Source organism: Lissotriton helveticus, chromosome 8 (assembly GCF_964261635.1).
Source record: "Lissotriton helveticus chromosome 8, aLisHel1.1, whole genome shotgun sequence".
Classification (NCBI taxonomy): Eukaryota; Metazoa; Chordata; class Amphibia; order Caudata; family Salamandridae; genus Lissotriton; species Lissotriton helveticus.
The window spans coordinates 751812396-751834214 of record NC_136069.1 but is presented as its reverse complement, the minus strand read 5'-3'; the positions used below and the strand labels follow the sequence as shown (position 1 = coordinate 751834214).

The window sequence follows — 21819 nt, the reverse complement described above, 5'->3', positions numbered from 1 at the left end:
AAACAAGCAAAAGAGCAAACCTAATCGGTCAGAGTTTACGTCCAAGACATTCAGATTCAGCAACAGAGCTGGCGTCTGTCACTATGCACTATGTAGCGGATACCTAACGCACTGGAAATATGGAACTGTGACGCAGGCATTACATTTTCCAACCGATACGTACCAGGAAAACAAAAATAAGCTATTGTTTAAGGAACATACAACCATATTCTGCGATATTAAATGTTTTAATCCAAGTTAAATGCATTGTTCATGATAATATCTGGATAGTACAGAAACAGTGATAAAGATATAACGTACATATTAAAGGCACATATAAAGATTAAGAAATTAAAGCTGATAAAAGTGACAGTAAGTACATAGTATTTTCAGATCAGGTATCAGAAACAAAACCAGCTCGACGGTTCCATTCAACTGCATGACAAAATACTGAAGAGCATAATTTCATCTTTACGTCTGTATTTTCCTTCAAGGAAAAAAAGACCTATAAATAAGTTACAATACAGTGAATTTGCCTGAACTCACTTTGCTTCTGCCTTCCAGCCTTTATTTAGTCACATAAAACAGCATAAAAACTGTACACACTCTTGAACAAGATAGTCGATCTTTTATAAAATAAGATGTTTTCAAAGATGTCAATGTCACAACAAGGAAAAACCAAGCCTCGTTGCAGTCACTAGTATAATAAAATATATATTTATATTTATATATATATATGCATAAGTTTTTGTTTATTTTTTTTTACAAAACATGTATATTAATTGCGTTTGCGCAAACCATTTGTCTTTTAAAAATTGACCTTGACTATTCTAATAACTTCATGAAAATACAACAGGCGGATAAATACTTCATGTTTGTAACATAGCACGTCACACATCATCAGCTGGCAGAGGAGGTATGTTGATTCTTGGTCTTGTGAAAAACGCCATCTTCTCCCTGGTGAGAGAAAAGGGAAAGAGGACTAAGCATAACCTAAACAGGACTCAGTAAATACAGAGTATGCAGTCTGATTGCTTTCAAAAATGTTAAATACAGAGTATGCATTCTGATTGCTTTAAAAAATGTTTTGGGCAAGAGGTGGTTGAAATGGGTCAGTAGTAAACCAGGATGCCGACTAGTGGTAAGGACATTCTTCACTTGATTTTTCTTGATATTTTTCCTCAAAACATGAAATTATATCTTATAAAATGTTATACGAATTCACATTAAATGCATTTTGGTTAATACAACGATCCAACATATATATATATACACGACTTACAGAGGATCCTTATTAATTTCAGGAAGCTGCTCAAGACCCAAACACTACTTCAGCCCTTCCTTGAGGTTAAGAAATCCTATATGAAATGTAGGGCAGTCAGAGCCTTTGACCAGCCGCCTGAGGGGACTCATTCTCCCAGCATCCCTCAATAAAGCCCAGAAAGTCGGAGGTGCTCCAACAGTGCGTAAGTGCTCTTAAGCGCAGGGGGAAACCCTGTGTGCGGGACGGGCCCGGGACGTCTGTGGCTGTTGGTGTCTGGGCGAGGCTGACTTGGGCCCCCCTCTTGGCTTGTGGACTAAGGGCCACCTGACAGCTGGATATTGAAGGTACTGTCCTTGTTTTTGGATTGGCCGATATAGCTGGCTTATTGCTAGTGCAGTGGTTCTTCTATATATTCTGTTTGTTAAATGAGATGGGTAAGAGAAAAGAAGAACCCTCATCGGAGAGAAAGGGAATTATTGATACCAGTCTGGGGTCTATCACTAATTATATCTGACAACTGTTATTGGGGCAATCAATTCTGGAATAAGACTAGTAGAAGATCATATCGATACCACCAGGAGGCAATTCCTGGTGTCCAGACATGATGGGTAGGTCCCACATTTAGGAGCTCCGTATTGGAGGCTACTGCCTTCCGTCATTGCTGCGGTTGATGCGGACATATAGGCCGACGCCCTCGTCCCGGATCTCTTTGATCGGTCTTACTAAACTTGACATACTGTCCCCCGCTTTGGATTACCTCGGAAGCCTTACCATAGGAATGGTACACCTTAGGAATCCACTGACCGTTTCCTTAATCAGAGAGTAGATTAGGTACCCCTTGCACCCCGGTCCTGAAGAAACACCACTCATCCGTTAGGAGAACAGAGGCGTGAAACATGTCTACCTTTTAACCACTAGTTTAAAGCCAGGTCTTTAGGTTCATTCTATAGACAGTCAACATCAACAAAAATAAATGCTAAATCTCCCAGGGCTCGTATGACTGTTAATATTGAGACAAGGAAGAGTTTGGTGAGTTTATCTACCCTGGATAGCCAGGACTGACTTGCCCCAAATACTATACCCAATTCCTGTGAGGAACAATGCCCATGGAGGGATACCACTGCATATCAAACCACATTATGGTTACCCAAAAGAGGGCCCACCTGTAACTCTTTAACCCGTTTGATGCGGAGGACGGCCGGGGGCCGTCCAAACCCCACCCACTGATTAAAAAGCCCACACCGTGGCGGAATACGCGCTGCGGTCAATGAGTTAATAGCAAATCGTTTTGTCAAGGTGAAATCTTGCAGGCATTGAACATAACTCTGTACCCCAGACTGGTTAGCAGCTATTATTGGGGATTAAGATGTAATCGATGTAGAGGAAACTTGAATTCATGATACCTTTAACATAAAGTGCTTACGCTGTATGCACAGTCCGGCTATCCCGTCACGTGCTGGTAGAGCAAAAGAGGGTCTAGCAACCTCAGTCACAGTTAAATTAAAAAGATTGTTGTGAAGGATCTATGTACCACTCCATTCTATCAAATGACACTTTTAAAGTTCCCTATTCCTTTGATATTCTGCAGATCAATTATTATTGTAACCTTTTTGATGACTATTCCGCTAAGGGTAGGAATAATTTAGAAGAGTACATAGCAACTATTCATGACGAATGCAAAAAAATAAATCCTATTTCTATGGGCAGGGTAATTTTAATCTACATCTGTGTACCACAGGTAATATCGTGTTGTGTGGTTTAACTGTTCTAGGGAGAGGAACAGGCTCATTTTAAGCATGTCCCATATGGGGAAGGGCTACATGAGATTATAACCTCCAGAAATATGGATTTTGCACCCACTTATAAAGGAAATATAAACTGTAGCGATATTCATTACTTTATTTTATCTCTTGAACTGGTGCCCTTACTGTAAGATGATAATGTTGTATCTCGCTGCATCAGTGATCATAATCTTCTCTTTGCTTCCTTGGGTTTGAATTTAAAAGATAATCCTAGTGGAGTAGAGGGTCAGGATATAACGGAATTAGAATCAAATGCGAAAATGTAGAGAAGGAACATTTCCTGAAAGATCTTGTTAGGGACCATTAGCACAAGTTACTACTTGTGTAAAAATAGATCTGTAAGAGATATTAGTTAGTGATAGATTCCTTACCTTAGAATATCCCCAGGCGTCAGACTGGATCCGGAAAGCTTTGCTAGCAGTACCGCTGCGTGGCAGTAGGTGGCATTGTGCGGCTCCGTGTCCGTCGCTGGTGTTGTATGCGCTGAGATGACATCAAGAAGATTACTTAGGCGCCACCCATGCGCGCTGATGTCAGTTCTGTACACAACATTCCGCGCCAGGAATGCAGAGCCATGCAAGAAACTGACCACTGGTGCCAAGAAACTAGGGCCCTGAAAGGGATGTCCTTAACCCTATTAATCAGTTCGCAGAATGGGGAGGATGGGTGGGGCGGTAAGGAATCTAACACTAACTAATGTCTCTTACAGATATATCATTACACAAGTAGTAACTTGTGCATCTGAAAGAGACACGTTAGTGATAGATTCCTTACCATAGAATAGATACCCCAGCAATACCAACCCCGGTGGTGGCTCTGCGAACAAGATGACACCAGAAAGTCACGGAGCACAGAACGGCCAAGGAAGCCGTTACTCTGAACTTGACTGTCAAGGCAGTAATGCTTGGTAAACGTGTGCAGCGAGGCCCACGTAGCTGCCTGACAAAGGTCCTGCAAGGTAGCGCAGCTTGCCAAGGCAGTAGTGGCTGCCGTTGCCCTGGTGGAATGGGCAAGCAGACCCACAGGAGGCTCCTTCTTAGCCAACGAGTAACAGGCTTAGATGCAAAGAACGACCCACTGAGAGATGGCCTGTTTGTGCTTGGCCAGACCTTTTTTGGCGCCCACGTAGTCAACAAAGAGCTGGTCATTCACCCGGAACTGTTGTGTGTGCTTCAGATAGAACGAGAGTGCACTTTTTGGGTACGAACAGTGGAGCCTCTCTTCCTCTTTCGAAGGATGCGGAGGCAGAAAGAAGGTGGTCAAAGTGATGGTCTGCCCGATGTGGAAGTGCGTAACAACCTTTGGCAAGAAAGAAGGACTGGTCCTTAAAACCACCTTGTCCGGATGAACGGAAAGGAGGTTTGGAAGAAAGAGCCTGGAGCTCACTCACTCATCTGGCAGAGGTGATAGCTACCAGGAAAGCCGTCTTGAGAGTAAGCAGACGCAAAGGACAGTTATGAAGGGGCTCGAAGGGAGCACACATCAGAAATGTCAAGACAAGGTTTAAGTCCCATTGAGGCATAATGAACGGCACAGGAGGAAATGTGTGCGTATTGCCTTTCGGAAAACAGGTAACAAACGGGGACTTAAAAAGAAAAGGCTGATCAGGAAGCCATAGAAAGGCGGAGATGGCAGAAAGATAACCTTTGATAGTGCCCAGAGCAGAGCCCTGCTGGGCAAAGGAAAGAATGAAAAAAGAAATTCGGACAGAGGGGCAGTAAGGGGATCCACAGACTTAGCTGTGCACCATGCCACAAACTTGTTCCACCTGCAGGCGTATATCGTATTCGTGGAGGGACGTCTGGCTGCTAGAATCACATCACAGACTTCGGGAGGAAGATGGAAAGCTGTCAACTGTCGCCACTCAATCTCCACGCATGGAGGTGGAATCTGGACAGGTTTGGGTGGAGGACCGTCCCCTTCTGCTGCGACTGAAGATCCTCCTGAAGAGGCAGTCGGATAGGAAGATCGATTGCCATGCTGAGTAGCTCGGGATACCAGAATCTTCGTGCCCAATCCGGAGCCACAAGAATGACTTGGGCCCTGTCGCGCCGAATCTTCTTCAGCACTCTGGGCAGAAATGGCATAGGCGGAAAAGCGTACAATAGACCACAACTCCACTCGTGACGAAAAGCGTTGCCGAGCGAATGCCGCCTTGGAAATTCCAACGCGCAGAACTGATTGCGCGTTCTCGTCGGTGGCGAAGAGATCTAACCAAGGTTCTCCCCACTGCTGAAATAGACCTTGCACCACGTCCTAGTTCAGACACCATGATCCATCAAGCACCGGTGGCTGAGTTCGTCCGCCCTGGCGTTCAGAGAACCTGCCAGGTGTTGAACCACCAAGGTAATGCCTTGATGTTCCAGCCATGTCCAGAGGCGCAGAGCCTCCTGACATAGGGTCTAGGACCCCACTACGCCCTGTTTGTTGCAATACCACATGGCGGTGGTGTTGTCCTTGAGCACCTGCACTACACTTCCCCGGACAGAGGGAAGGAATGCCTTCAGTGCAAGTCGGATCGCCCAAAGCTCCAAAAGATTGATGTGGAGCCGGGACTCCGCCGGAGACCAGAGGGCTCTGATCTCCGGCTCTCCCAAGTGGCCTTCCCATCCCAGGAGGGACGCATCCGTCATCACTGTGTGCCCCGATTGGGGAAGGGAGAGGGATCTGCCATGTTCCCAATCGTGATTCGTGAGTCACCACTGCAGTGGTCGTACAGTGCCCTCCGAGATCTGGACATGATCAGACAGGTTGCCCTGATGCTGTGCCCACTGGAACTTCAGGTCTCACTGCAGAGCCCGCATATGCCATCTGGCATGTTGTACTAGCAGTATGCAGGAGGCCATCAGGCCCAAGAGCCGGAGGGGCATCCTGCCCGAAACCTGCGATAGAGGCTGAAAGATCGGATTCATAGCCCGAATATCCCGGACTCGCTGCTCGGGAGGATAAACCTGAAACGGCGTTGAATCCAGAACCGCTCTGATGAAGGGGAGCTTCTGAGAGGGACTCAGGTGTGACTTCGGCACGTTGATGGAGAACCCCAGCAAATGCAGGAGATCGGCCGTAGTCTGAAGGTGGTTGACAACTGCCTGGGGCGAGCCCGCCTTCAAAAACCAGTCGACGAGGTAGGGGAAGAATGACACCCCTGACCTGCGCAGGTGAGCTGCGACCATCACCATCACTTTCGCGAACACCCGAGGGGCGCTGGTAAGGCCGAAGGGGAGCACAGCAAACTGAAAATGCTCCTTGCCTACCTTGGACCGCAGGTAACGCCAGTGGGCCGGCAAGACGGGGTGTGAAAATATGCATCCTGCAAGTCCAACACTACCATCCAGTCTCCAGGGCAGTCAAGACCTGAGCCAGTCAACATCTTGAACTTCTCCTTCCAGAGGTAGCGATTGACGTTCCTGAGGTCCAAGATGGGGCGCAGGCCCCCTTTGTCCTTCTTGGGGACCAGAAAGTAGTGGGAATAACAACCACTTCCTACTTCGGCCCAGGAAAGAGCTTGATGGCCCCCTTGGCCAAGAGGGCCATAACTTCTGTTTGGAAAAGCACGCAGTGATCCCCCGACATGCGGTGGAACTGGGATGGTATGGCTGGGGGGGGGGGGGAGGGGGTAGACTCGAAGGGGAGGGAATAACCCCTCTGGACGAGTTGCAGCACCCACTTGTTGGAAGAGTCGGAAAGCCAATGGGGGAGGTGATGTCGAATCCTGCCGCCCACTGGTGCGGGGTGCGGCCCAAAGCTCAAACTAGGAAGGCTTCGAGGCGGAGGGTGTGGGGCGGAGGTGGACAGACCCTCGCTCCAACTCCCGGAGCCTTCACGACGGCCACGGCCACGCTGAGTTTGGTTTTGCACAGGTTTTTGACAGAACAAGCAGGCAGGGACGCCCCTTCCAAGGAATGAAAAGCAGACATGGCCGGCCGCGTGGAGGAAAGGCCCAAGGACTGGGCTGTAGCACAAGAGTCCTTAAAACGCTCCAGCGCACTGTCACCTTATCACCAAACAGGCGAGTGCTATCAAAGGGCATGTCCAGGAGCTAGCTCTGGACGTCCGGGGAGAAGCCAGTAGATCTCAAACAGGCGTGGCAACAAAGTGCCACAGTCGTGGAAATTGCCCTACCGAGGTTGTCCGCGGTGCCTAAGCCACAACGAATCGCGAACCTAGCATCGTCCTTACCCTCAGCCACAGCCTGAGACAGCACAGCCTGGACCTCCTCTGGGCACTGAGGTAACACCTGAGCAACGGTATCCCATACTGCGTGAGAGTAGCGGCCCAACAGACATGCGGTGTTCACCGACCACAGCCCTAGGCTGGCCGAAGAGAACAACTGCTTGCCAAACTGCTCCAGCTTCATAGAGTCCTTATCCGGCGGAGCCGGGAGAAAGGCACTCTGGGACGTCCAAGCTTGAATGACCAGACTCTCGGGCATAGGGTGAGTGGTCAGAAGGGCAGGGTCACCCGGCGACGACGCCTGGCGACGTTCTTATTCACAGAAGCCCCTGTGGCCGGCCGCGACCAAGTGCCCAACAAGACGTCAGAGAGGGCATCATTAAAGGGCAATAGTGGCTCCGATGAAGTGGAAAACCGACTGGAGCACCTCAGTGAGGATATTAGTCTTCAGAGACACCGTGGGGAAATTAAGGTTAAGGATCTCAGCTTCCCGACGGAGCACCACCGTATACGAGGAACCTTCCTCCATAGCAGGCGGGGATAGGCAAACCCCGGATCAGAGGAGACGTCAATGCAGCCAGCCTCCTCCAAGTCGTTCGCCCAATCCTGCTTAGAGTCACACTGACGAGCAAGAGGGCCCTCAGACCCCTCCCAGTCGTGCTTTAACTCAGCCGTATGTGCCACAGGCCGCGGCTGCGGGGCAGGGACCGAAGAAGGAACAAACGGCGCCGGGAAAGGTGCCTGGAGTAGCGCCGTGTCCCAATTCGGATCCCAAGTGGGGACAGAACCGTCCGGGAACCGGGACAGAACCAATGGCATCCACTGCGGCGCTGCAGGCGGAGCCGAGGGTGGCGCTGGGGCCGAAGCCGGCTGCATGGGACCTCTTGGCGCTGTGGCCGGAGCCAACGGTGCAGGATCCTGCGGCGCCGGGGCTGGATCCGCCGGAGGAGTCGACGGACCAGCAGGATCCTGACATGGGACTGGGGGCCCGAAGGCGCACCGGCGGGAGCTCGAGGCCTAAACAGGCGGTCCATGCAGCAAGAAACTCGTGCACCTGTGCGGGAGTCGCCAACGAACCCGGGTAAGGCGGGTAGGCCGTGGGACTCCCAAGCTCTGAAGGAGCAGTAGGGGCGGAGCCCCTGACCCCCTCGCCCGCATCTGGGGGTCGACAGGGGGATGTCGGAGAGCGACAACGCTTCTTCGACTTCTTTTTGTGTCGTCTCTTACCCGAATCCAAGGGTGAAGACTTCGATCCCGAGGAGCGGTGGCGGTGGTCCCCGAGCGTTCTTGGGAACGGCCCCTGGACCTCGAACGGCGCTGGGACAAGTACCGAACTTCAAGTAACTTCTGGCGCTGCTCCCTCAAGGCCTTCGGGCCATGGCCTGACAGGACCAGGAGTCGTGGTTGCGCTCCAGGCAGTAGAGACAGACGTCGTGGGGGTCCGCCACCAACCTATTGCAACGGCAAGCCCCGCAGAACTTAAAACCAGGCATCCCGACTTGCACCAGAGAAGACCAACAAGAGACAAAAGTCCCAAAAAGATAGACAAGAAGTGACTAAGGTACGTGCTCTAAGCGAATCTGCGCTTACTGGCACGGAAAAAGAAAGAACTGACGTCAGCTCACATGGGTGGCGCCTAAGTAGTCTCCCTGACATCTCAGCGCATTCGCCGCCAGCGACGGACGCGGAGCCGCACAACGCCACCTACTGCCGCGCAGAGGTACTCGTAGCAAAGCTTTCCAGATCCAATCTGATGCCTGGGGATATGCTAAGGTAAGGAATTTATCACTAATGTGTCTCTTTCAGATGCCTGATTTTAGAGTAATGACTGGCCATGATGAGGCTCTGGAAAATATCAAAGGCCTTTAATTCGGTTTGTACTGCAATTCCCTCTAAGCTGTTCATAAATAAACCAGCAAAAGAAACGCACACAGAACTGGTTTAATCATGCTTGTGCAGCTGCACACAAACATTTAAAATTAGCACTCTAAAGAAAACCAAGTATAATGGATGAAATAAACTAAATGAATTGGTAGTAGAAGGCCATATAAGGAAATCTTGAATAAAAGGAAAGCCGAGATTAGCGCTAAAGCCAGGGAGGATTTAGAGAAGACCGGAAACTAAAGGACACAGCAGCATTTTGGAAAGTTGTTACCATTCCATTTTTTCATGCTATCAAAAACCTGCACTTGAATCCCTCATTCTAGTTTCGACAAGGGTCGATCATTCTGCCAATATTTTTGATCCTGTCAAATATAAACTCAAGTCCCCCAGTATTGTGGAATCATCATGTAATCAGGGGGCCCTATAATCACTGAGTAGGTCCATATGTGTAAAGGATACCTTACACGCAATCAAGGAAATCCCTCAGGAAAAGTCGTAGGCCCAGATGGAGGTCCTATGACATGTATAAAGAAAACAGTCCTCTTTGGGCCTCTGTGCTAACCAGTCATAGGAGCAGCTATAATAGCGTATTTAGTGCCCTGATGGGAGGCAGTGATGGTCCTGATTTTTAAAAAAGGAAACCGGAATCTGCCCAGCTGTTACCGCCCACTCTCCGTTTTAGATATCTCGTTCACGATCTTAGGGAGAATCTTAGTTTCCAAAATGGAAACTTCATGGAGGAGAAGCAGATTTTATCTAGGGTACTTTTTGGCTTCAAACACCCGGTGTAAGCACAGTAGAGCACCTAATCCTAGGAAAGTTTATGAAGGCCAGGGTCGGATCTGTTAATTTAGCTTTTATTGGAACTCTCTTGTGACTTTGACTTAGTTAATCGATCCAAACTCTGGGCCGTTTTGGAGAAGAAGTCGTTTTTTTTTTTAGCTATTATTGACTTGCTCCTCCGAATGCATCATGACACCACACCAAGAACTAGAAATGGAATAGATAGCGAACTCTCCCCTAGAATAATCTAGAATAAGGTCGACATTGAAATTTCCTCTGGGGTTTGTGCTGACCCCATTGCTTTTTCTGTTATATATAAATGGGTTAGATAAGCATCCATGTCAAGCTGGTAAAGATACATCACAACTGGGGAACATATCACAACTAGGGAACAATTAAGACCTGGTTTTGTTATATGCTTATGATGCAGTTCTAATTTAATAAACTAAAGCCTACAAAAACAAGGAACTTCCAACTGAGTGGGATTGAGCTAGTCAAGGTACAAAATTTTACATACTTGGGCATCCCCCTGGTCTCGCTTATAAACTGGGAATCTCTGCTTAAAACTAGGGCGTTTCAACTTTCAGTTTAGTTCAGTTCAAAGTTTATTTGGACCAATTAGTCCTTAAACAAATAAAACATCCATAAATACAATCCTGTATAAAACTGTTTAAAATGGATGTATATGTCTAGTAAAACCGGATGTAAAATTCAGACTCACAAAATTCATTATTTGTTCCATCTTTTTTGAGCAAAATGCCTTTTTTTATTTGCAGAGTTTTATATAGCGCAAACTTGACCCAAACTGAATCAGGTATCAGAGCGCTTTACATAGCACCAGTTACGTTACATGAGGACACACATTAATGTTTGTTAGGCACGGGGAGATTAAGTGATTTGCCCAGAATCACAGGATGTTTAGCGTCGTTACCAAGACTCGAACCCAGATCCCCAGGTCCGAGGTCGAGCGCCTTGGCCGTTAGGCCAACTCCAACATTTATCGTATAAATATCTAAAAAAGACTTCTATTTGCTTGTAAGGACTTTTTTTTTTTTTAAGTTTGAGCATAAACCTCCCAACAGTATATGCTATGTCCAAATTGCGCACTTCAATTAAAAGATCACCCTCTTGCGAACGTTTTTTGATATCTTACTTTACAAAAATTGGGTGTAGGAACATTTTCTTGCATCCACGACCTTCCAGCAGTCCAATAATATGTGCAAGATGTCGCATGTAGTACCCAGATTACAGGTACACTTCCCTTTGGAATCAATCATAGCTCTTTTTACCCCGAAGTTAACATTCCTTAGTAATTCCTTTCTAATCCCATGAATGGGGAGTACATCTATATATGGGAACTGCTCTTCATTTTGCCATGAGTTAACCATAAAACATACAGATTTTTTACTCCTGCAATATTTTTGTCATGACCTTGAGAGATTTCGCTCCCTAATGACCGGAGTTCCCTCTTATTGGCCTAAAGAACAAGTTACTTACCTTCGGTAACGATAGATCTGTAAGAAACAGTAGTTAGTATTAGATTCCTTACCTTAGAATATCCCCAGGCGTCAGACTGGATCCGGAAATGTTTGCGTAGCAGTAGCCTTGCGCGTCAGTAGGCGTTGTCTGCGGCTCCGCGTCCGTCGTCGGTGCCGTGATGACGTCATCGGAGTACTTAGACGCCACCTCCGCGTGCTGACGTTAGTTCTTAGACACAGCTTTTCCGCGCCAGAAACGCAGAGCCATGTTAAAAACCAACACTAGTGCCATTGAAACTAGGGCCCTGAAAGGGGATGACTTTAACCCTAGATATCGTTCGCAGAACGGGGAGGATGGGTGGGGCGGTAAGGAATCTAATACTAACTACTGTTTCTTACAGATATATCGTTACCGAAGGTAAGTAACTTGTTCATCTGAAAGAAACAGGTTAATATTAGACTCCTTACCTTAGAATAGATACCCCAGCAATACCAACCCCGGTGGTGGGTCTGCGAACCAATAATCACACCAGAAAGTCCTGGAGGACGGAACGGCCAAAGAAGCCATCCCTCCGGACTTGGCTGTCCAGGCAGTAGTGTCTTGCAAACGTGTGCAGGAATGCCCACGTAGCTGCCTGACAGATGTCCTGCAAGGGGACTCTCCGGCCCAGGCAGTGATAGCTGCCGTGGCCCGAGTGGAATGGACTCTCAGCCCAACAGGAGGCTCTTTCCTCGCCAAGGAGTAACATGCCTTGATACACAAGACGAACCACCGAGAGATGGTCCTCTTGTGCACCGCCCGTCCCTTCTTAGCGCCCACGTAACCAACAAAGAGTTGGTTATCCACCCGGAACTGGCATGTGCGATCTAGATAGAACGAAATCGCACTTTTCGGGTCCAGACGGTGGAGCCGCTCTTCCTCTTTAGAGGGATGCGGTGGCGGAACGAAGGTGGGCAAGGTGATAGACTGCCCGATATGGAAGGCCGTGACAACCTTGGGCAGGAAAGATGGCCTAGTCTGCAACACAACCTTGTCCGGATGGACAGAAAGGAAAGGGGGTTTGGATGAAAGAGCCTGGAGTTCACTCACTATCCTGGCAGAGGTGATGGCAACCAGGAAAGCAGTCTTCAGAGTAAGAAGGCGGAGAGGACAGTTGTGAATTGGCTCAAAAGGAGCGCACATCAGAAAGGTAAGAACAAGGTTCAAGTCCCACTGAGGCATCACAAACGGTACAGGAGGGAACATGTGTGTGATGCCCTTCAGAAAACGAGTTACAATAGGGGACTTGAACAAAGAAGGTTGATCAGGCAGCCTTAGAAAGGCTGAAAGGGCACAAAGGTAGCCCTTGATAGTGCCCAGAGCAGATCCCTCTGGACAAGAGAAAGAAGGACGAGAAGAACCTCAGAAAGAGGGGCAGAAAGTGGATCCAGAGCCTTTGCTGTGCACCATGCCACAAATGTATTCCACCTGCAGGCGTATACTGATTTTGTGGAGGGACGCCTGGCTGCCAGAATGACATTACAGACTTCAGGAGGCAAGTCAAATGGCCTCAACTGTCGCCGCTCAATCTCCAAGCATGGAGGCGGAGACTGGACAGGTTCGGGTGGAGGACCGTCCCCTGCTGCTGCGACAGAAGGTCCTCCTGAAAAGGCAGATGAACCGGGGGATCGACTGACATACTGAGTAGCTCGGGATACCACTATCTTCGTGCCCAGTCCGGAGCCACAAGGATGACTTGGGCCCGGTTGCGTTTGATCTTCTTCAGCACTCTGGGCAGAAGTGGTATAGGCGGAAAGGCGTACAACAGACCGCAACTCCACTCGCGACGAAAAGCGTCTCCGAACGAGTGCCGCCTTGGAAATTCCAACGCGCAGTACTGATGACATTGCGCGTTCTCTTCGGTGGCGAATAGATCTAACCACGGCTCTCCACACTGCTGAAAGAGGCCGTGCGCCACGTCCGCGTGCAGACGCCATTCGTGATCCATCACGCACCGACGGCTGAGCTCATCCGCCCTGGCGTTCAGAGAACCTGCCAGGTGGTTCCAGCCACTGCCAGAGGCGCAAAGCCTCCTGGCAAAGGGTCCACGACCCCACCCCGCCCTGTTTGTTGCAGTACCACATGGCGGTGGTGTTGTCCGTGAACACCTGCACTACACTCCCCGGACAGAGGGGAGGAATGCCTTCAGTGCTAGACGAATCGCCTGCAGCTCCAAAAGGTTGATATGGAGCCGGGACTCCGCCGAAGACCAGATGCCTCTGATCTCCGCCTCTCCCATGTGGCCTCCCCAGCCCCGGAGGGACGCGTCCGTCACAACTACGTGCTCCGGTTGGGGAAGGGAGAGGGATCTGCCGCTGACCCAATCGCGGTCGGTGAGCCACCACTACAGCTGTCTCGCAGTGCCCTCTGTGCCTTCATGGTCGGATAGGATGCCCTGATGCTGGGCCCACTGAAACTTCAGGTCCCACTGCAGAGCCGCATCCGCCACCGGGCGTGATGCACCAGGAGGATGCAGGAGGCCATCAGCCCCAGAAGCCGCAGCGTCAACCTGACCGAGACTCGGGATAAAGACTGAAAGAGTGGAATCAGAGCCTGAATATCCCGAACCCGCTGTTCGGGAGGATAAACCCGAAACTGCGCCGAGTCGAGAACTGCTCCGATGAATAGGAGCTTCTGAGAGGGGCACAGGTGTGACTTCGGCACATTGATGGAAAACCCCAGCTGGTGCAGGAGGTCTGCCGTCGTCTGGGGGTGGCTGACGACTGTCTGGGGCGAGCCCGCCTTCCACAACCAGTCGTCGAGGTAGGGGAAGACTGAAACCCCTAACCTGTGCAGATGAGCTGCGACAACCGCCATCACCTTTGTGAACACCCGTGGGGCGCTGGTAAGGCCGAAGGGGAGCACGGTAAACTGAAAGAGCTCGTGGCCAACCGTGAACCGCAGGTAGCGCCGGTGGGCCGGCAGGACGAGTATGTGGAAATAAGTGTCCTGCAAGTTCAACGCTACTATCCAGTCTCCTGGGTCCAGGGCAGCCAAGACCTGAGCCAGTGTCAGCATTTTGAACTTCTCCTTCCGGAGGAAGCCGTGGACGTTCCGTAGATCCAAGATAGGGCGTAGGCCCCCTATGCCCTTCTTGGGTACCAGAAAGTAGTGGGAGTAGCAACCACACCCTACTTCTGGCCCAGCAACGCGCTCGATGGCCTCCTTGGCCAAGAGGGCCGTTACTTCCTCCTGCAGAAGGCGCAAATGATCCCCCGATACGCGGTGGTTTTGCGGTGGCATGGCTGGAGGGGTCGCCTCGAAGGGGAGGGAGTAGCCCCTTCGGACGATTTGCAGCACCCACCTGTCCGATGTGACAGTGCGCCAGTGGAGGAGGTGATGGCGAACCCTGCCCCCCCATGGGGTCACATGGGCCTGAAAGCACGGACTAGGAGGGTTTCGAGGCTGGTGCTGCGGGGGAAGGTGTGGACTGTCCTCGCCGTTGTCCCCGACCGCCGCCACGGCGGTTTCCACGGCCGCCACCGAGTTGGGTATTACTCTGCGGTGCTTGGCTGGCAGCACGTGTGCGGGCGCCCCTTCCTTGGCCACGAAAGGAGCGAAAGGGACCCATTTGCTGGCGCGGGGCCGAGAGGCCCAAGGACCTGGCCTTAGCCCTGGAGTCCTTAAAGCGCTCAAGCGCATGGTCTGCCTTGTCGCCAAAAAGGCGACGGCCATCAAACGGCATGTCCATGAGGGTATTCTGGACATCAGCCGAGAAGTTGGCGGACCTCAACCAGGCGTGGCGATGAATCGCCACCGTCGTTGCAATCGCTCTGCCCAGTGAGTCGGTGGTATCCAACCCACACCATCTCGGCCTTTCACAAGGGCCTGTCCGAGTTTAGCCCGTACCTCCAACGGGCATTCTGGCAGCACGTTCGCGACCGTATCCCATAGAGAGTGGGTGTAACGGCCCAAGAGGCAGGCGGTGTTGGAAGACAGCAGTCCCAGACTCAGGGAGGAGAATACCTTTTTGCGTATTGTTCACACCTCTTGGATTCCGTGTCAGGTGGAGCCGACGGGAATGCGGTCTGGGAATTCGAAGCCTGGATAACCAGGCTCTCAGGGGTGGGGTGGGTGGACAGGAAACAAGGGTCGCCTGGGGCCGGGCGGTGGCGTCTGGTCAAGTTCCTATCTACAGGCGAACCTGTAGCGGGCCTGGACCAAGTGCCCAAAAGAACGTCGGTCAAGGCCTCATTAAACGGTAGCAGAGGCTCAGCTGAGCTTGACTGCGGTTTAAGGACCTTTAGTGAGGAAGTTAGTCCTCACGGCCGCGACGGGGAGCTCAAGGTCCAAGGCCTTGGCCGCCCGCGTCAACACCACGCTGTAGGTTGCAAAACCAGTGTCTGGCGAGGTGTCCAGACCACTGGCATCCTCAAGTCCACCTGTCCAGTCCACCTGGGACTGACACTCCCGTGTCAGAGGGTCCTCAGACCACTCCCAATTCTCCTCATCACCCATCTCCTGATACTCAGGGTTGTCAAATGATGGGGCCGGTTCTTTGAATTAAAACTCTCCAACCGGCGTAGAAAGCGGCGCCGCGCTGGCGCCGGAACCGGATCGAGGGAAGCATCGGGGACGGCGTCGCCCGAAATCGGCGCCGGAGGTGACACCTGAGGGACCGGCGCCGGTGAGGTCGTCAGATCAACCGGCGACGACCCGGATCCAGAAGCGGATCCAGCGGAGCCCTGCGGTGCCGAGCCTGAAGACGCCGGCGGCGTCGGGCCGAAGCACCCGCCGGCGTCGGGGCCTAAGCCGCCGACCCGCTAGGGCCCCCAGACTGGTCCCGCTGGGCCCGAAGGCGCCGCGGAGCCCGCCGGAGGAGTGAGAGACCTCATGGCCATGAGGAAGCGCTCGATCTCCTCCGACGTCGCGTGCGGCCCAGGGACCGGAGGGTATGGGGCCGGACGCGACGTCGCGACTCCGACGGAGCCGCGTGGGCGGCGTCACCCGAACCCCCGGCTGCGTCGCGCTAGCGTCGGGGGGAGTCGGAAGAGCGATGACGTCTCTTCGACTTCTTGTGCTTACCTGACGACTTCGAACCTGAGGAGTGATGTTGACTCCCGGAGCTACGATAGCTCCGATCCCTCGACCGGTCCCTCGACCTCCGTCCGGACCGGGACCTTTCGCGGCGCGGGCCGACTGCCGGAGCTCGAGTCGCTTGCGGCACCGCTTCCGCCTAGCTTTCGAAGTCAGGGCCCGGCAGTCGGAGCAGGTCTTGTGGTCATGGTCGACGCCGAGACAGCGGAGACACCAGCGGTGAGGGTCGGTGACCGACATCAGTCGGTCGCAGTCATCACAAGGCTTAAAACCTGGCATCCCTACCGGCACCGTTCGGAGTCAAAGACTCGAAAAATGATCAAAAGAGATCGTAAAAAGTTTAGTCAAAAAATGACTAAGGTACCACTTTTTCCGGATCTGCGCTGCTGACAGGGAAAAAAGAAGAACTGATGTCAGCACGCGGAGGCGGCGTCTAAGTACTCTGACGACGTCATCACGGCGCCCACGACGACGGACGTGGAGCCGCAGACGCCTACCGACGCTCAAGGGTACTGCTACGCAAAAAGTTCCGGATCCAGTCTGCGTCTGGGGATATTCTAAGGGAAGGAATCTAATACTAACCTGTTTCTTTCAGATTTTGTCATTTCTGTGGGCACAACTTGACCCTCATGTCTCTACATGCCTTAGTTATTGTTTCCCTCGTCCCCTTTGCCCACTTTAGTTCCCTCTGCAATATCTCATTTCTACACCACTGATATTTTATACTCCTCCCTGCAACCCAGGCACTGCCATAATCTTAATAGCGCTATATGTGCCATCATATCCCATGATACCACTCTAGTCTCCAATCTGAACGCCTGGATCATTGAGTAATTGGGTAAGGATCGTACGTTTTTCACGCATTTCCTTTCTTCAGAATCCCACCCATTTTTGCCACTTAAATAGAACAATTCTGCTTCGTATTGGAACTGAGGTGGTATCATAGCCGTGTACGTTTTTAGGCCAGGTCCATCAGACATTTCTCTATAATCTTTGTTAATTTTTTTCAAACCGCTATTGGAAGCAAGGGCCCTTACTCTCAATGCATCCAGATAAATATGCCATTTTAGGTTTTCTCAACCACACCCCTAGAAACTTCTATTCGTTTACCTTTGTCAACTTTGCGGAGCCCAGGACCCAACTAAACTGCGTCGTTTTTTTACCTAAGTTCAAAACCTTAGTTTTTTTCCATGTTTACAAAAAGTTTTTTAAGGCTGCAATATCGATTAAACATATTCAGCTTTCTTTGCAAACCTATCTCGGTTTGGTCCATTATTACGAGATTGTCTGCATAAAGTTAACTTGCAATGTGTTTTACATCCAGCTTTGGGCTAGAACTCTACGCAGCGCCCAACACTGACACATTTTCAACTTCACATAGATCCAAAGAATCTATTTCAACTTTATAAGAAAGCTGAGCCAAAAACCAGTGAAGGTGGTTATTAAAATTAATAAAAGTAAGTGTGTGGCCATACGGAGCTATGCGGCAGTGGACTGGGGGTATGAAGCAGCCAAAGGGTGGAAAATAAGGTTCTATGTAGGCTACTGGCAAAATCTACTCAGTCTTTTATGAGTCACTCTGAAACAGGGCTGGATTTTATGACAACACATTTTTAAGCCCTTTGTTACTATGGCTAAGGATCTGGGGTTTACCAGAGGCAATCTTCACCAGGGAGATTCTATCAGATTTTCTTGCATTGGATAATGTCTTGGCTATTCTCTGGTTCGCATATGTAAAATAGTTTAATAGCGTGGGTACTCCAGAGTTCTTTGGCCTTCTGCTCATCTGTCATACTGTTATTTCTTTTTTAATACTCCCTGATTCTAAGGAAGACATATGGATTCTAGTCTGAATGTATTATTTTGCTGCTTTTGATATTGTTGTATGAAAATAGAATACATTTACCCACTTTTAGCACTTTATTTGAATTTATGTTTTTCTTTTTACTTTATCTGTGCTTTTATGGATATTTAAAGCCGAATACAGAACGACGATTATGATGAACGAAAACCTTGTTAGACTAATAATCTGGTCAAGAAAAGCTGATTTCCCAGGACATAACTCAGAGGCTGATTATGAAAAGTGCCCCGGGGGCACAATTGGCATGTGCACCCACTTTCTGCGCCAGGAGAACTTTGGTATTAAAGAAGGGTCTGGAAACCCTTTCACGACCCCTTCTGCCATGCAGATAGTACTAGCGCTATCCTAAGGATGAGTTTTTCTCATCTGCATGGGGTGTGACTATGAAAATGAGGGAATCACTTTACCTCTGCGTCTGTGCTTTACTAAGGGCGCAGAGGTAAAGAGGCTGTCAGGAGGCACACTGACTGTGTGTCAGAGGAGATGGTGCACTGTCAGTGCACCCCCAGAAGTAACCCCTCGGGGTGGGTGGAGAGAGAGAAGGGGTGTCCATGGACCCCTGCAGAGGGATCTCTGTCCCTTTTTACAGTTCCGGCCAGGTGCCGCCTGCATTTAGAAAGCTGGACCAGCTGCTTCAAACAGACGGTCCACCTTTCACTAATGTGCTGTCCAAAGGGCAGCACGATTTCATGTCTGCCCCTGGAGGCAGCACCTTAACAATAGGGCACATTGTCCCTATTTACAACCAGCAAAGTTGCGCCACGAAGCAAACAAACTGTGCGCCCATATCGTTATAGAGCTCTTTGGTAAAGCAGATTTTAGACCTTTGGCTTACCAGATATAGCGGATTATTCTGCCGTAGATCTACTCCTCCAGCATCTTATCTGCCTCCAGTGTTGATTCTGCAACATGTTTGTAACGAAAACAGTCTACCAAACTGAGCAGAGCTCCAAAATACCCCAATATTCTGAATTTTTATTTTTAGTTCAAGAACATGGTGAAAGGAGATCAACTCTCTAGCTGTGTACAAAGGTTGTGCACATTTCATGTTAATAGTAGCTCGAATTCCCCTGAAGTTCCCCTTGATTTTGATATAATATCAGAGCACTTCTCTCATCAAGGCTGGGCAAGCAATGTATGATATGCTGGGGGTTCTAGGTCTAGAAAAAAAAAATCAACTCATTTAATTAAGATTCAATTTGCAGAGTACTTTCAGTATGTATAAGGAGTGTAGAATAATTCGACCTTCCTTAAATAAAAGATTATATATGATCGGTCTTATGAAAGGGCATTGCTACTCCACGCTGCTGCTGCTGACTGCCACAGTGAATGGTACCTTGCACAACAGGAGCTTTAAATGACATTTTATAATTTGTACACAAGTGGCACCATCACTCTGGATAACATCATGCTGACCTCCCAAGCTGAGAATCGTTTTCTTGAACCCTTCCACAAAGGCATGGATCTGTGGGATCTTAAATAGAAAAATAGTTCTTGCGCTCCTCCTAGTCACCGTTAGATCAGAACTATGCTCAAGGCAGTAAACGTGATAATATGTGAGATCTAGAGAGTGGAGATGAACAAGCTCCAACAATGTCAACATGAATTAACTGGACTTCAATTAACAGGGATACCCGGGTGGTTATCTTCTGGCTTCCCACCATATCTATGCACTTGTGAAATGCTAGAGTTAAAGTTGACTATCTCAGGGGCAAAGCAAGAAACTGAGTCTCATAGTGCAGAATTCTGCTCAACGGTATTCATTGCTGACTGACATCACATTTGGGCTGTTTTCTGAATGGTAGCCTTAAAAAGCTGCTAGGTCATATAGCAGAAAGGGACATGATAGAGGCATGGCTTTGTCAAACAGAGCTTGTACTAAACTCGTTCCATTTGGAATCTGGATACATTTCATCCAGGGTATAGTCATATGAATCCTAAACGTTATTAATTTCACAGACACATCTGACACCTCGTATCATGTTTGTCATGTGTGCTGCATATTATTTTGTCCCTTGTCAACCTCTGCATATGCATGAGGGACACTGGTTCTCTATGCTAAGCTGCACATGCCTCACACGGTGCATACGTTCAGCAGCTATCCGTGCTGAATGCTCTTCAAAGTTGAGATAGTTCTGGGGATAGGTTGATGTCCGCTACAGATTTGGTTTAAAACAATAAATCTGTTTTTATGGCATCAAATACATATGATTTCAGTTCAACAATCTGAAGGGCTACGTAGGACGAAGAAAGACTTCATGAGTTTTAATGGCAACAGAGTAAAATAGTTAAGACCAGTGCTTAATTTGAGTCAACTTACAGGTGTTTGGCATGGCACTTAATTCTCAACACAAACATTTATGACAGTGCACCACCTGGTGCTGATTGTTTAATTTTGAGGTGAGCACAACAAAAGAGTGTTTAATTATTTACTATACATTAAAATTTAATGACACTGGATGCCCAGCTCATTCTTATAGCTTTTGGTGACCTGGAATAGTCCTAATTGTCAGACTTGTAGGAGTGTGATGGTTTGCAGTTGTGTTGGTACTGGCAGGGGTGGTGCACGCTGCAGTGCCCTCTGAATGGCCTTGGCACTTTTTTGTGAAGTAAGCACCGATTGAGACGCGTTTCTGGACAGATATGTGCAATCTTCTGTTGTGAAGGTGACCATCTTTCTGGAGAGGAGTGGTAAGATCTGCAGTCATGTTCATCAGATCCAGTACTTTCACAATCAACTAAAACTTGAAGCAACGATAAGGTGCTAACTTCTTTTGTGGTCCTCTTTGTACGAAGCCTGGCAGACTGGGGTTAGTATCCTTCTGTTCTAGACAAAGCCAAAGATTTTCGAGATTGGACTGATCAATCAGTGAGTCTTTGGTGTCACTTGAGGCAGAACTAGAACGCAGTGTTCCATCTCAGTGGAAAGTTGACTATGTTATAAAACAAGTAGCAGGTTAATGCAGCCTGTGGCCTAAGAAGAAAAGAACGCCATAACACTGTCTCAGTCTTTGGTATGGAACCTACTTTGATGCCCAGTTTCAGGCTGCATGAAAACATATTTTCATTGGTGAATTAATGCAGGTTGGTAACAGCCATCTAAAACTTCAAGTGTAACAAAAATGGAGGACAAAGAAAAGAGAGGGCTGGCATACAACTTAAAGTAGTGTATTCAAATCAAAGGCATCCCTTTGAGAGGATCTCCCATAGTTCTTTTCCAAATGTTTTGTCATAGCCTAAACCATAGATAATCTATAAAATCTACAGTGCAAAACGTATGACACTTGAGCAGAGAGAAAGACATCTGCGAAAGTATAGTTTCTTTGGACGCCATCGGTTTGAGAAAATCATACGTTATTGATAGTTTACATTAGGACCTTATTTTGAACCGGTGTCTACAATGAGTTTAGCTAATACTGCCAGAAAATAAGCAAACCCCCAGTTCCTGCTTACACCTCAATTCAGGTGGCGACATTCCACTACCACTACTGAAGGCTACAATGGCAAATAGACTGCAA

General features: G+C 49.1%; 1 protein-coding gene across 1 annotated transcript in view; it reads right to left on the bottom strand.

Moving 5' to 3' along the window:
- Window positions 1–208: 208 nt before the first annotated feature.
- The window catches only part of WWC3 (WWC family member 3), a gene marked incomplete at its 5' end in the record, with an annotated part of 657764 nt that continues 636153 nt past the window's right edge, over window positions 209–21819 (bottom strand). Inside the window, one exon of the mRNA XM_078658903.1 lies at window positions 209–936. Within this exon, the coding sequence (XP_078515029.1) occupies window positions 870–936 (67 nt within the window). The remainder of the gene's footprint in view (window positions 937–21819) is intronic.